The sequence below is a fragment of the Eriocheir sinensis genome, unplaced genomic scaffold, assembly GCF_024679095.1.
Source record: "Eriocheir sinensis breed Jianghai 21 unplaced genomic scaffold, ASM2467909v1 Scaffold722, whole genome shotgun sequence".
In the NCBI taxonomy this organism is placed as follows: Eukaryota; Metazoa; Arthropoda; class Malacostraca; order Decapoda; family Varunidae; genus Eriocheir; species Eriocheir sinensis.
Genome location: NW_026112079.1, coordinates 157605 through 169415, shown reverse-complemented (window position 1 = coordinate 169415; position 11811 = coordinate 157605). Strand labels below are relative to the sequence as shown.

General features: G+C 40.8%; 1 protein-coding gene across 1 annotated transcript; it reads right to left on the bottom strand.

Annotated features, from left to right (window-relative positions):
• Positions 1–7350: 7350 nt before the first annotated feature.
• LOC126994116 (dynein heavy chain-like protein 2) lies at positions 7351–9617 on the bottom strand. The gene is made up of 2 exons (XM_050853359.1): positions 8171–9617; positions 7351–8110 (listed from the first exon to the last, which is right to left on the bottom strand). Exons 1-2 carry the CDS (start codon positions 9247–9249, stop codon positions 7510–7512), a joined length of 1680 nt encoding a protein of 559 aa, XP_050709316.1. The 5' UTR covers positions 9250–9617; the 3' UTR covers positions 7351–7509.
• Positions 9618–11811: the final 2194 nt, after the last annotated feature.

The following is an 11811-nucleotide window of genomic DNA, read 5'->3' as shown; positions in this document are numbered from 1 at the left end:
GTTCCGCTCCCCGCCCGAATATGCCTCGCTCGCCTCTCGCCCCACTCCATCCCACCCCGTCCTGTCTACCCCAGGAACCCCGTCGATGGCTAGATGATGAATGGACGAGCTGCTGCATCAATTAATCGCTCACTATACGGGTCAATAAGTCATAACAAGGCGGCGGAGCTCACGTGCAGTACGGATATTAATAATGGAGACAAAGACGTGAAAAATAGGGGAATCATTGCCGGGAATCCATTAATTACAACAGAGGAAGTGAGGGAGTGGAAGGAGAGGAGTGGTAGAGGATAATATGAATAAACTGGATAAGAACTACGATTTCACTGATCAAAGGAAGAAATACTAAATGCGTGACGTGAATAAAATAATGAATAAATGAATCAGGCAATTGACGAATGGATAAATGAAATGAATGGCGGAAATTGAGCAATGAAATGGACAAGATAAATCAAAGAAAGAGGATCAGGCAGCAAGCATCATCTTCTTCTTCTTCTCCTCCTCCTCCTCCTCTTCTACTTCCTCCTCGAGTCAAGACCCTGAAGTGACCTCGGTAAAGCATTTCGAAGAGCAGTGACATGAAAGACTTGACAAGACTTCGTACCCTGCAAATAGGTCAGGTCACTCTCTCTCTCTCTCTCTCTCTCTCTCTCTCTCTCTCTCTCTCTCATTACGTAATCACCTGATAAATCTAGGTGTGATAAAAGGCTTCAGGAGGCAACACGCCCTGAGACGCCTTAAGTTCCGGCGCGAGAGTCAAGTTATTCCTCGTTAGCTATGATGATGAGGGATAATGACGCTGGCGGGCAGATGGAGGTAATAATTCATGAGCAAGAAAGCCAGAAAGGAAATAGGAAAGGAAGTGCAAGAGAGAGAGAGAGAGAGAGAGAGAGAGAGAGAGAGAGAGAGAGAGAGAGAGAGAGAGAGAGAGAGAGAGAGAGAGAGAGAGAGAGAGAGAGAGAGAGAGAGAGAGAGAGAGAGAGAGAGAGAGAGAGAGAGAGAGAGAGAGAGAGAGAGAGAGAGAGAGAGAGAGGGGGGGGGGGGGAAATTAAGTTAAAATAAAGTTGGGTTATTAAGGGGAAAGTTGGAGGTCAGAAAGGAAATAGGAAAGGAAGAGGGAGAGACAGGGAGGAGAAAGAGGGGGAGAAAAAACACTTGGAAATGAAGTTGAAGAGAGAGAGAGAGGGGGGGGGAGAAAGAGAGATAGACAAAAAAGAAACTTGGGAGATGAAGATGGAGGGGATAATTCGAGAGGAAGAAAGCCAAAAAGGGTACAGGAAAGGAAGAGAAGACAAGGAGAGAGAGGGAGGAGGAAGAGAGGGAGAAAAGAAACTTGGAAAGGAAGTGGAAGAGAGAGAGAGAGAGAGAGAGAGAGAGAGAGAAAGAAAGGAAAATTGGGTGATGAAGATGGGGACGTTAATTCATGAAGAAGAAAGTCAGAAAGGAAACAGGAAAGGAAGAGAGAAAACGAGAGAGAAGAGAATGACAGAAAAAAAGAAACTTGGGTGATGTAGATGGGGTCTTGATAGGAGGGCAAACGAAAGGGAGAGTCCTCACAACTGGCCGTCTCTCCTCGCCTCACCTGACAACTCACTCACGACGCAATTAACAAGACTGATCGCTGTGAGACTTCCCTTTAAATCGAGAGGCGTGATCGAATAATTGTAGTTTGGGGAGAATGGTTATCCAGCCTCGAACTCGCTGCTGTCGTCTTCCTGTTGTATTGCTATTTTTCTTCCTGATGTCTCTTCCCTCTTCTCTCTCTCACATCTTTTCCAATCCTTTCTGTCTATTCCTACTTTGAAACTACTACTTCTATTTCTTGTCGTCTTATCTCCACGTATCTATTCAACCCCGTTTTCTCTTCCATTTATCTTTCCTTCTTTCTCTTCTTCTATCTTTTTCTTGCACATTTCTTCTCACTTCTTCTTCTTGTCCATTCTCATACCTATCCCCCTCTCCCCTTTCCTCTCCTAACCCGATTTATCCCTTCACCTCCCTTCTACACAGTCTACGCTTCCTCCTTACCCCATCTTCCCTCTCTACCCTGTACAATAATCTATTTACAATCATTATTCCCCCTATCTTTACCCCCTCTCTCACCCTGTTCCTCCTTCTATCCGCAGTTGCTTATAAATCTTCTCCTGCTGCCAATTACACACATTACGTTTCTTCACCACTATCATTTCCTTGGGCAGAGAAAGGCCACCATTCGTCTCTCCCCCAAATAAATGCATTAGTTCTCCCTCAGTCACACAATGTAATCCTTATTTTCTCCTCCAGCACGAAGAAAAATCAGTCTTTCCTCCATCAGTCAAGTAAATTATTCCTTTCTCAACCTCGTATCCCGACCATTAATTTCCCCACCACATAACTTACCCATTACCTTCGCCACAAGGAGCACCACCTCCACCGCCTTCATCAACAACAACAACTCTACCACGCACCAAAGCCCAACTATTTTTTCTTCCACACATACCACACAAGGCTTTTTACAGTCTCCTCCTTCTCCTCTTCATCGTCTTCGCTTCCTCCTCTTTCTCCCCCTCCTCCTCCTCCTCTTCCGCTTCTCACTCCCCTCTCTCACTCCATCACCCGACAAGGTCATTCGTTTCTTAACCCCACAAAACACTTCTCCTTCACTCCACCGCGCGAATTGAGCCATCACTTTCTCCACCAGACTCCTCCTCCACCACCACCACTTTCCTTTCCACTCCCTCCCATCCACCTCCAGTTTCCCCTCCACCATCATCAACACGCAACCTAGTAAACACGACACTGCCAAAAGCACACTACATCCAGCACCACCACCACCACAACCACCACCACCACCATCACCGTCGACGACACCATTCTGTTCCCTCATCCCGAGAATATAATTAACATCTATTCAGGCATAAAAGTAATTAATAATAAGCCTCGTTCAGTACTCTCCCAGCTAAGGCAAGATATTAGAATCCTTTGTGAGGGCTAAGAAGCGCGTGTAAGCTGAACTGCTGAAAATGAAGGGCTGGAAAAATAATGAGCTGTTGAAAGGAAAGTATGTATGAAAAGAACATGTCTGAACAGAAAAGGTGAAACAAAAGGGACAGAGAAAAAAGTCGTGTTGAAATAGGTGTATAAAAAAGAAAAAAAAAAGGAAAAGGAAAAGAGAAAGTTTAAAATAAGGGCGAGGCTGGAGGGGAATCTGGATCGGGATAACACGCATATAAAGAATAACAAAAGGGAAGATAAATTATAAAAAGATGCGTAGAAATAAGGTATATAAAAAAGAAAAAAAGGAAAGGAATAAGAAAAGAGAAAGTTTATAACAAGGGCGAGGCTGGAGGGGAGTCTGGATCTGGATAACACGCATATAAAATAAATAACAAAAGGGAAGATATAAAAAGATGCGTAGAAATAAGGATATAAAGAGAGAAAAAAATAAAATAAAAAAGGGATAACAGGAGAAACAGAAATATTATATATAAAAAGAACGCTACTGAAGGGAAAGAGAAAAACAAAATCGTGTAGAGAAAAGTAGAAAAGAAAAAAGAAAAAGAAAAAATCTATAAAAAAAAGGCGATACTGAAGAGGAAAGTTGAAACAAAAGGGAAAGAAAAAATATCATGTAGATATAATTATATAAAGAAGAAAAAAAGAAAGGAAAAAGAAGAAAAGGTTAAAGGAAAATGTCTATAAAAAATGACGAAACGGAGGAGGAAGGATGAAACAAAATGGAAAAAAAATGATGAGTAGAAATAAAATTGCTTGCCGTCCTTCTCTCAGCTCTGGCATGTGGTGGTCGGTTGCTTTAATTTTTCCATCTTCATTTCTTGGTTTTATATCCGACTCGATTCTATTCTACTGCGCCGCCGCCCGTCCTGCATCACTGTTCTATTTGCCGACGTCCACTTCCCTTCTTCCTTCCCCTCTGTCATCCCATCTTCCCCTCCTTATGATGCGTCTCCTCACTCTTCCTTCCTTCCTTCCTAACTTCGTTCACCTCCCATCGTTCACCATTATTTTCCAGATTCTTTTATCTTCAATGCTCTGTCTGTCTCTCTGTCTGTGTCTGTCTGTCTGTGTATGTCTGTTTATCTATCTATCTATCTATTATCCATCTATCTATCTACCGACCTATCTTTCTTTAAATACAACTATCTACACATCTATCACTTTCATTTTCCTCCCTATTCAATGGTGCGTGGAATTATTATAAATGATTTTCATATTTAACACAACTCTACGGATCGAGACAGTCACATTTCATTAATAATCTATATATCTGATGACAAAACTCTTGGGAGTAATGTTTCAAGAAAATATGGGGATGACAAAGCAAGTAGGTATATAATATCCAGTATAAATAAACTGTTTGACTCAATGAATGTAGTTTAGAGCCATACTTGCATAGATCGCTGGAAAAAAATAATACGGTGTAAAAAACAAGAAATGTAGAAAAACGAATCAATCATATAGAGAAAAAAATATTTTCATATCAATCAGTTAGAAGATGAAAGCATAAGCAGTTACATGTACATTTTTCCATGTCCCAGTCTTGTTATTAATGAAATAAATTACAAATACTATGAGGGAAGAAATATATATGTAACGTGTAAGGTTCAAAGCTATGGAAGCAACAGCAGCAGTAATATCTCTCAAATATAATACCAAACTCCATGATCTTGTATCATTACGATTTACTTCTGACTTCTGATGTGTTCACTATAAATACCGTCAAAACAATAGCATCCATTACAAGATAATACTTGAAGAACGACAACTTTATAAATGAAACCTAATCTCAACCACCACCACCACCACCTCCACCGGCACGACCACAACTACAACAACCATTACCTTCCTAGGAGCTGCGAGTACTGCCCAGGCGTTAACAGAGCTGAGCAGGTACTCATACAGTTGACGAGACATCAACCCAAGACGCAAACAGGATTACAGGGAGTCTATTTACCATTACGCAAAGGAGAATATGTGCGCTCTCTCTCTCTCTCTCTCTCTCAAAATTATCACTTCCTTCCACACACGCACGTTCTCTCCCTTCCTCCTCTTCCATCACCTTCCTCGCACACGGCACCTGAGACTCTCTCTCTCTCTCTGACATATGCCATGAAAACAAGAGACTAACTAATATATCATAATGCTAAGCGGATGTTTTCCCAGCTGACGTGACATTTAACAGTTCAAAAATACATATATAATAAAACAAGGATTCATAGTTATTATTCTGACACGCTTTATGTTTCTGTGTGTGTGTGTGTATGTGAGGTCATGTATATGTGAATGTGTGTGTGTGTGTGTGTGTGTGTGTGTGTGTGTGTGTGTGTGTGTGTGTGTGTGATACAGCGTTTTCTTTTCATATATAATAAAAAAAAAGTGCGTACAACTTAACTTCTATCTTTGACCGTTGAATCTTCTAACAATATAATAACACAATGATAAAGTCATAACGAATGTCTGACAGGTTTTTCGTTAACACCAGAAAACATCTGAATCTCAAATTTTAATTCTCAAACCTTAATCTGAAACAAACAAACAAAAGCACACACGCAATAAACAGCAAGAATCGTAAAGCTGAACAACACACACACACACACACACACACACACACACACACACACACACACACACACACACACACACACACACACACACACACACACACAGACAAACACACAAACACACACACACACACAGACACACACGTGGACACTATTACCATCTTAAGCCTGCTATGGCCGTCAACAGGTTTCCAGCCAATCATATTCTCCGATTGACTGATAAACAACCCTCTAAGCCAGTCACGTGCCGGCTTCCCAAAGTATACAGACCCGAGCACCAATCACAACACGATGCTCCCCTGACGTACTGAAGACCTACATAAATCAGGAGTCCCCCGAGCCAGACAGGTATCCCATGCACCCAATCAGCAGAATAGAAAATGAAAACAGAAAAGAAAAGTAACAATTGAAATTCGTGAATCGTAGAAGTGTAAACGTTGAGTAATTTTTTCTAACACAATCATAACGCAAAAAAAATGTTTACACTAGTTCTCAAGATATGAATATTTATGCATTGTTCTTGCGGATGAATAATAAACTATATGCTAAAACGAAAACGCTTATAAAAACAGCAAACAAAAATATGCATAGATTATCATGAAAAGGAAAAGCATAAATTATAAAAGCTTTTTTTTTTATATAATTTTTCTATATCATTTTTATATTTTTACATTTTTCTATATCATTTTTTTCTATAGCATTTTTTTATATCATTTTTTCTATATAATTTATTATTATTATTATTATTATTATTATTATTATTATTATTATTATTATTATTATTATTATTATTATTATTATTATTTATTATTATTATTATTATTATTAATATTATTATTATTATCATGAGAAAGGAAAAGCATAAATTATAATAGCTTTTTTTTCTATATCATTTTTCGTGTGGAAGCAGAATGTTGCAAGATTTTTTTCTATTTTGTTTTCACCTTGATATTCCATTTATTTCATTTATCTAATCTCCTTAACATACAAAAAAAATTCCGAAACCAATGATTGCGAGTCAAGTAAGATTCCCACGTATTTTCTGATCTCTTTGTTCCGAACACATAAGCCGATTAGTAATGATGGAACCTAATGATATAATATTTAAACTCAGAACATCCAAGAGCCAAGATAAAGATATTCTTCAAACAATGGCCCAGAAAGTAAACAGAATGACACAAGAAGAGGAAAAGGAAATATATATTCAATCACAGAAAATTCAATAACAAGATATCTATATTATCTTAGGACTACGAGAAAAGTAAAAATAAGAAGAAACAAGAAAACAAGACTAGAAAAGAGAAAAGAAGAAAGAAAATAAGGAGGAGGAGGAGGAGGAGGAATCGTTAGGTTTGATGAGATAAGCATAGAAAGAAAAAGCTAATGTCTCGTCCTCTCTCTCTCTCTCTCTATATATATATATATATATTGCTCTCTCTGTCTTAGTTACTTGATTATTCCTTTCCTTTCCTTTCTCTCTCTCTCTCTCTCTCTCTCTCTCTTCCACCCACATTCATCTCTTTCATCGTTCTCTTTCCTTTCCTCCTCTTCGTGCTCCTCCTCCTCCTCCTCCTCCTCCTCCTCCTCCTTTATTTAGTCTTACTCTTATTTATATTATTTTTTTCTCATTTCTTTCTTATTTTAAATCGTTCACTTCCGCCCCCCCCCCCACCTCCTCCTCCTTCTCCTCCTATCTCCAAAAGAGTTGCGTCAGTCTGTTGGAAAGAGCTTACACCGGGTTTCCATAGGGACGCAAAGTGTAAGTGTTTATACTACAATGTACACCATAGTAAGATAGATAGATAAGAAAAGACAAGAAAATATGGAACACTTTCTTAGGGATCCCATCGCAAGCAGCTGGGTGTTGAGGGGACATTTTGGTGGTGGTGGCTGTCGGTTTGGTGGAGAGTGGCAGCCTGTTCCCTCACACTGGTTACAGCTTCTCCTGCTACTGTCCCTCCCCTGCTGTCTTGTGCTCCTTGCTTAATTCTTCCCGTACGGCGCGGGCCACCTTCTTCATTATTCTTTTCAGTTGTTTCTTCGCCACTTTTCCATTCCTTCTTGTGTTGGCGTCCTTGTCCATCACGGGTATGATCGAGACTGTCTGTTCACGGACTATTCTCTCTTGTATGGTGATGATAAACTTCAATTCAGTTTTGTCCGTTTCTTCATCTCCAGTAACTTGATTTTCCTGATTTTCTGTCGCATCTTCGTAAGAAACAACCTTCCGTTGATTGACAACTTTTTCTTCTGTTACGGAAGGAGTAATCTTTTCAATAACTGTCTCATTTCTCACAGCGGGAACCTTTTCCTCTGTTACAACAGGGACTTCTTCTTTCTCTTTAGAAACAGTGACAATCTCTTCTGTAACCGAAGGGGCAGCCTGTTCAGTAACCTCCTTTTTTATCACAACAGGAACTTTTCCTTCTGTCGCCGTAGGGGCAGCCTGTTCAATAGCCCTTTCTTGTGGGGCAACCCTTTCAATAACCCTTTCTTGTGGAACATTCTGTTCAGTAACCCTTTCTTGTGGGGCATTCTGTTCAATAACCCTTTCTTGTGGGACATTCTGTTCAATAACCCTTTCTTGTGGTTCATTTTGTTCAATAAACCTTTCTTGTGGGGCATTCTGTTCAATAACCCTTTCTTGTGGGGCATTCTGTTCAGTAACCCTTTCTTGTGGGGCATTCTGTTCAGTAACCCTTTCTTGTGGGGCATTCTGTTCAGTAACCCTTTCTTGTGGGACATTCTGTTCAGTAACCCTTTCTTGTGGGGCATTCTGTTCAGTAACCCTTTCTTGTGGGGCATTCTGTTCAGTAACCCTTTCTTGTGTCACAACAGGAACTTTTCCTTCTGTCACCGTAGGGGCGGCCTGTTCAATAGCCCTTTCTTGTGGGACAGCCCTTTCAATAACCCTTTCTTGTGGGACAGACTGTTCAATAACCCTTTCTTGTGGGGCATTCTGTTCAATAATCCTTTCTTGTGGGGCATTCTGTTCAATAACCCTTTCTTGTGGGGCAGACTGTTCAATAACCATTTCTTGTGGGACAGCCCTTTCAATAACCCTTTCTTGTGGGACAGACTGTTCAATAACCCTTTCTTGTGGGACATTCTGCTCAATAACCCTTTCTTGTGTCACAACAGGAACTTTTTCTTCTGTCGTCGAAGGGGCAACGTTTTCAACAACCTCCTGTTGAGGGACTACCGGGACTTTTCCTTCTGTCACCGAGGGGATAATCTTTTCAATAACCTTCTTCTCCTCTGCCGCGAGAGGAAGTTCTGCCTGCTCCTTAGAGACACTTACGATCTCCTGTGTCACCGAAGGGGCAGCCTGCTCAACAACCTTCTCCTTTGTCACAACGGGGAGTTTTTCTTCCGTCACCGAGGGCACAACCTTTTCAATAAATTTCTCTTCTTTAACAACGTGGACTTTTCCTTCCGTCGCCGTAGGGGGAATCTTTTCAGCAACGGTCTGATTTGTCACAACGGGGACCTTTTCTGCTACCACCGAAGGGGTAACAGGTTTAACAACTCGAGTCACAACGGAGTCTTTTCCTTCTCCCACCGAGGGCACATCCTTTCTAACAACCTTCGCCGGCGTCACAGCAGGAACTGTCTTTTCAACGACTTTACCGTCTTGAGTGATAGGCGTAGTATTTGTTTCTTCAGCCTTTGCTTTTTCTTCCTTCATCTTGTTTTTCACGTCATCAACTTGGTGTTTCAAGTCTTCAATTGTTTCATTAAGATGTTTTTCGTTACGAACCTCTTTGATGTCGCTATTACACACATTCTTTTGGACTTCTTTTTGAATTACAGTTTCTTTCTCGACATCTTTTCCATCACTCTTCTCTGTAATATTCTTCTTCTCCACAGATGTCACTTTCGTGCTTTCCTGTGAAGGTAGAAGTTCTTCTTTCTCTTTCACAACAACTTCATTCGTTATATTGCTGGGCAGAATCTCCTTTCTTTGCTCTGTTCGTTCTGCCTCATGAAGTCCATCATCCTTCTCTGTAACATTCCTCTCCTCCACAGATGTCACTTTCGTGCTTTCCTGTGAAGGTAGAAGTTCTTCCTTCTTCACAACAACTTCATTCGTTATATTGCTGGGCAGAATCTCCTTTCTTTGTTCTGTTCCTTTTGCCTTCTGAAGTCCATCATCCTTCTCTGTAACATTCCTCTCCTCCACAGATGTCACATTAGTGCTTTCCTGTGAAGGTAGAAGTTCTTCCTTCTCTTTCACAACTGCTTCGTTCGTTATATTGCTGGGCAGAATCTCTTTTCTTTGCTCTGCTCGTTTTGATTCGGTTTCTTGACCCGTTTCATCGGTATCATTAAAGACTTTCCTTTCTATCGTCTTAAAGGTGTCGTTAGAGGCTATTACTGAACTTGTCTTCATTGGATAAGTCATCTTCGGTGGTTCTCTGTTGTCCCTTGTAAAGATCTCGGTATTCCTCAAGAGCGGCTCTCACTGCTGCACACGAGGAGTCCACATCCGGGAGCACCTTCAGCCCTGGTACCCGGGAGCCTCCACCTGAGGGCCCGGCCACCAGCACTACGAAGACCGTCCCAACAATGAAGAGGTTCATGTTTGCTGAATGAAAGTTTATGAAATTAAGAAGAGTTACGGTTTTGTCACAGAAAACCAATCTGGGATTGAAAACAGAATGGCCTCCGGAACACAGACCGGGCATGGAAAATAATCCTCTCGGGTCTTCCTCCGTTATAGGAACACACACGACGGCGAGAAATTGGGATGTAAAGTCTGGTGTGTGTGTGTGTGTGTGTGTGTGTGTGTGTGTGTGTGTGTGTGTCTGAATTATCGGAGGAGGACTGAGACTAGAGGCTGGGTAGAATACCTGTAGAAAGGAAGGAAAGGAGGGGATATGTCCTCAAAGTGTAAGGGAGGGTGACAACTCTTGGATAGACTACCCAGAGAAAGGAAAAAAAAGGTAATAGTTCGAAGAGAAAGGAAGAAGTCCCTTTTAGTCGCCTTTTACGACACGTAGGGAATACGGTGGCAGAGGAACACAAAGGAACACAAAGGAAGAACAAACAACAGCAGACCTGCTGGTCCTTACGAGGCTGTTTGTGACAAGCTACACTAACTATCTAATCAAAGGTGGAAGATGAAGGACAGCAAAGGCGAAGGCTCCTCCCCACCCCCCCATCCCTCCAGCCAAAGCTGGCAGGAAAGGAAAAAGAACCATGCAGCATGGAAAAACTGCATGGAATTTATGTAGGAAAGAGGAAAGAACTACCATTACTGCTACCACTAACCGGGCGATAAAAGCGGACAAGGACACCAGTATTCGAAAGAACTTAACGTTATTACGACAATGAGTAATATCTTAGTTGCTGGTTGGATTCAAAACACTTGTCTAATCTATTCTTGAAGGCCGTAACTGTTGTACTATCAACGACATCACAAGGTAGAGAGTTCCAAACATTAACAACTCGATTGAAGAAGAAGTGTTTAGCTTCAAAGACGAGAATCTTTACCACTTATCTTCAAATTGTGATTTCTTCTTGTTCTATTTGATCGATCAATTGTAAAGTAATCTTCCGCATTAATATTACTGAATCCTTTGAACATTTTAAACACTTCTATTAGATCGCCTCGCATTCTTCGTTTTGATAGGCTGAATAAATTTACTTTTTAAGCCTTTGTTCATATGACAAATTTCTCAACCTAGGAATCATCTTTGTTACTCTTCGTTGGACCCGTTCCAACTTTTCTATGTCTTTTCTGTAGTAGGGAGACCAAAACTGTACACAGTACTCTAGACGGGGTCGAACCAACGAATTATACGGTATTAATATTACCTTTTCCGATTTATCATTAAAGACTCGTCCGATGAAGCCAACCAATATATTTGCCGTTTTAACTACCTCTGAACAATGCTGACTGGGCTTTAAATCGCTTGATATAGTGATTCCAGGATCCTTTTCTTTACTTACTGCAGAAAGTTGTTGGCCATTCATTACGTACTGAACGCAATTGTTATTGTTTCAGATGTGCAACACTTTACATTTCTCAACGTTAAATTTCATTTGCCATTGATTGGCCCAACGTGCAAGTCGATCTATATCTGATTGTAAAGCTTCTTCGTCGAGTATCGCAGTTACTTTACTAGCAATTTTTGTGTCATCAGCAAATTTTGATACTTTGCAAGTGAGCCCATCATCGATATCATTAACATAAATTAAGAAGAGCATGGGGCCAAGCACTGATCCTTGAGGTACGCCGCTTTTG